Raw genomic sequence first — 4,668 nt, 5'->3', positions numbered from 1 at the left:
GTAGCTTAGAGATGACAAAAGCATGAACAAATTTTTCTGCATCGTGTAGTGACATAATTCTTATTTTAGCAATATTTCTGAGATGAAAGAAGGCTATCCTAGTAATATTATCAACATGAGCATCAAATGAAAGACTGGAGTCAATAATCACACCAATGTCTTTTACGGTTTTTATATGACTCTGTAAGTCACATGTAGAGCAAATGTATGTTCAAAAAGGTAATCAGTATCCCACCAATGATGAAAAATAAGAAGCAAACATGTATATTTCAGATGACATGTTTTCCCACGTGTATAAAACGTGCTCATAAAAATAAAAAAAAATAAAAAAAACGTGGATGTGCAGGTCAGCCAATAATACCAAAAAAAATTGTGTATGTGAACTTAAGTAAACCCATCATGTCTACAATGTGTGATCACACTTTGTGAAAAAGAATTCCTAATGTGAAAAAAAAACTCCATGTGAAAAATTAAACCACGTGCAGTATACTGTATATGAAAAAGGAACACGTGAAAATCAAACATGAATATAAAATGCATGCCGTGTGAAAAGTCCACTATACATGACAATGTATGAAACAAGATGTGAAGTGTTCAAACTACAATTACAGTTGCAATCAAATTTATTCAACCCCCATTGCAAATCAGGTTTATTATCAAAATGTACAGACTTTCAACTGTTTGCATTGAACAAATCAAACAAAAGCAATTGAAATAGTTCAACACAATGAACGCTTCAAGCGGTTTCCCCAAATTCAACTGAAAATGCAACTACTGTATGTCTCATTGAAATTTATTTTTTGATAACTATTCTTAGAAATTTAGACAGTCAAAAGCTAAACTTACTACAAGAGAATACAAGTATACCTGAAAGCAGTGATTCCCAAACAGTCACCCAGGGTGTTTTTTCTTTCATTCTTTTTTAATTACAGTGGTGGAAATAACACCCAACCCTTGTAAAGGTGTTAATTATTGAATTCCTAATAGCATATTATTAGCTATTTTGACTGGTTGCTTGAATTGAATGACTGGGTTTAATGCAACCATCAATAACTCAAAAACATTATGTCCTATAAATAATGTCAGCATGGATGTAACGTTCAATTGGTGTAAATTTCAGGAATAATAAGTTGAATGGATCCAATGAGTAGCCAAAATATTATTGTACATATCTGAAAAATGAGTCTAATATTGAAATAAAGCTGGATTCATTTGAGGGGCAATTCTAGAGTCTGTTGGGGCCCTAGGTAAAAATTCTCAGGGGGCCCCTCCAACCAGCGTTCATCACTATTAGGCTATGTTATAAATAATCTGACACCAACCTAAAATGCACACAATCTAAATTTTGTATTTATTTCAAATGTTCACATTAGTACAATTTTCAAACTATAAATACAAAGAACAATAATTAAAAAAAAAAAAAACTAAATAACTCCAGGTCAAAAGACCATTAAAAATTGTAAATAAAAATATAGAAAAATATAGAACAAAATATAAATATGTAGAACGATAAAACATTGTACAACACTTAAAAATAAAAACAATATAAACCTAGTACAATCTACATATCTATACGTCACTATCTGATCCACTTACCACTGTCTTGCTTTCTTTTTTCCTCATTCTCTTTCATTCTCTTTCATTTTTCACTTGTTGACGGAAAAGTCCTCTTCATTTTCCTTCACTGATGTTGTTTTCTGAAAATATTACCGCTGAACAGTCGACAGGAATGGAATGGGTCCCCTTTCAGGAAGTTTCTGACTGTCATATCATTGTAAATCGTTCATTGTCACTGCGGTTGCCACATTCTGAGACATTGCTGGGGTGTAAAGTTTGTCGGCCCTCGGGTGCCCCCTAACGGCCAGGGGCCCCAAGAAGTTGCCTAGCTCAGCGTATAATAGCTACATAACCTAAATTCAGGATATGGCTTTTAAATGTATGAATTTATCCCTAATGAGCAAGCCAGAGGCGACATTGGCAAAGAAAAACTCCCTGAAATGATATGAGGAAGAAACCTTGAGAGGCCTTGCCTAGCTCAGCGTTTCCCAACCTTTTTTCAGTCAGGGCACCCTTTGAAAATTTTAAAAAAAAAACATTTGGGCCCCTACACAAACACTAATGCTATACAGGGTTAAGCCTGCTTTATACTCGATGAGTCCGCAGTAGCACAAAGGAGCGCACGGCAAAAATGACGTCATCGCGGAGTGGGCTGTCGAGCGCGTTGTGTGCGCCAGGCCTCATTCCGTGATGGTGTGCACGGCATTTTTTGTAACTTGCCACTTCCGGAAATGAATGACTCCAAGGCGATTGTACAGGCATCTCTATGATACATTCATGCGGGACCATAGATATGGCACAAAATTCATGGAAAGGTTTTGTTTAAATAGTGATTTCGATTTTCGTTGTACATACTGTTGAAAGAATTAAACCAAAGCTGAAAGTTTTTTGGGGGTGCACCACGTTTTCATTCATCAGTATCTTCACAAATAAACACAGTCACTATACTACAGTGTCAGACAGTGATTAAACCTCATTCTTTCGTATACATAGACATGTATACCAGTGACACCAATCATTTATCATTTATAAATGACACCAGTAATTTATACATAGAGACGTTTACATTGATGGGTGTACATACAGAATGATCTTTCTGTAATAACTTTTTTTTTGTCTCTATATATCACGAGATATTTACACTGATGATGAACATAATCACCTGATTTTATAAATATGAGAAATGACATTTGCAGGAAGCTCCCACTTTTTGCTTATGTCTACAGTAACTGCTAACATTTACAAAATGAGCCTACAATAAATAAAGGCTATTTAATGAAAGTAAATGTCCATGTTTAATAAGAATTTTAATGAAATTAATAAAATAAAAAATTGAGGTTGTTCAATTTAGTTTTATACATGTTCTCATATTTACAGCTTTATTTGTTGTAATGTGAGAAGTGATAATCTCAAGGTTTACTGGGTTTATATGATTCTTATATGATTCTTTGCTGTTTTTTCATGGGTTTTATTGCAGTGTACTGAAAACAAACATCGTCAGCAACAAACACAACAATTCCTCCTCAACATTCAGTAATTCCACGCGAGACGCCTTGTTTGTAAGCGTTGCTATGGTTGTTCCGACAAACTACTTCTTCTCTCAGCAATTTCCTGTTGATTTATAGGACGATTACTCCGAGTCGCCTCCTTTCGTTTAAAAGAATATTACAACGGCGAGCGCGTTAAGTATAAACGCCTAGTCCGTTTGAGGGGGTGCGCGCGCAGTCAGTGGAAGCTCGCGCTGCGGAGCCAGGGGAAAGTATAAACAAGGCTTTAGCTCCATGAGGCTGAAGTTGATGGACCAGAAGCATCTGGAGCTTTTCTTTTAAGAAATCTGTCCATATTCTATTGCACTAGACACACATCGTCACACGCTAATTATTAGGATAAAACACACGCATACGTTACTCAGACTGATGTTGATGTGCTGCTGACAGGTCAGCGAGGGGGAGGGAATTATTATTATTATTATTATTATATAATTTTTTATTATTAACCTATTGTTATGCATGTGTGTGTCTGTCTTATTATTTATGTGTCTGTGTTATTATTTCAGACATCAGATATTTATCATATATTTAAATGTTTTATGCACGTTTTAACATTTTAGAATGTTTGAAGGATTTGTGCACGCACCCCTGTTCTCATCAGACGGCACCCCGCGGCACCCGGTTGGGAAACACTGGCCTAGCTTGCCTGTTCACAAGCTGCTCCCCTGTGGATTGTGTTCTTGAAGTAAAACTGTATTATATTTTATTTTTTTAATTTTATTTTTTAAGTTAAACTGGCCCCAAGCTGCAAAAAAAAAAAAGAATGCCTTAAAGCGGATATACGGCTATTCATCTCATATAAAGTGTTTGAATAATTCGCCTAATCGGCCTTCTTGCCTTACGTTGTTAATACCCCATGATATAACTTCTTATTCAATTTGAAAAGTAGTATTTTCCTGTCTGAAAAGCACTGGCTCCATCTAGAGGCCTAAATAAAAATTGCCAATCAGCAGTAGTCTAATTCTTGACGTTTGAAGTTGAGCAATTGTTTCTTTCTCACATTTTCACATAACCGATATTTTTTGTTTTATTATTATAATTTTTAAATTTTCTATATTCTTTTTTCTTTTACATTTTGTTTTGGGTAAATCAGAGGTCTGGCATGCGCATGCACAGCAGTAACGTGGACGCGTTACTATGACAGCAGCAATAAACCCGAAATGTCCGTTACCACTGCCAACCGCAGAGCCGCCGAGGAGCTTTGGTGACTACATGGTAACTGATTTTAAAACAACAAAAACAAAAACAAAAACTAGAAATATATTTAATCTATCTTTTTTTTAAGACATGGCATCTTCGCAGAGAAACCAGGAATACATCAAGCCGATAATTACAGACACCAAACAGGTAACGTGTCCTCAGGAACCGAATCATTCCGAGATTTTACAATAACATCAGTTGAAGGAATGACCACAAATTAAAGGTGTGGTGCAGTTAGAAAATTTAATCACCGCAGTTGTATAATGCAGATCTGTTTAAGCATAGTCTCTGTATTTTCATATAATCTACAGCAAAGATTATTTTTCACTCACTTTCACCATTCAAGAGATTTTTCCAGTTC

The 4,668-nt window shown here is 35.5% G+C and overlaps 1 protein-coding gene across 1 annotated transcript in view; it reads left to right on the top strand.

Moving 5' to 3' along the window:
* Positions 1–4,342: 4,342 nt before the first annotated feature.
* The window catches only part of zgc:172182 (coiled-coil domain-containing protein 89), a 4,505-nt gene continuing 4,179 nt past the window's right edge, over positions 4,343–4,668 (top strand). Inside the window, exon 1 of the mRNA XM_053627278.1 lies at positions 4,343–4,454. Within this exon, the coding sequence (XP_053483253.1) occupies positions 4,395–4,454 (60 nt within the window). The 5' untranslated portion in view covers positions 4,343–4,394. The remainder of the gene's footprint in view (positions 4,455–4,668) is intronic.

This window comes from Ictalurus furcatus, chromosome 6, assembly GCF_023375685.1.
Source record: "Ictalurus furcatus strain D&B chromosome 6, Billie_1.0, whole genome shotgun sequence".
Lineage (NCBI taxonomy): Eukaryota > Metazoa > Chordata > Actinopteri > Siluriformes > Ictaluridae > Ictalurus > Ictalurus furcatus.
This window is presented reverse-complemented; position numbering and strand designations above follow the sequence as displayed.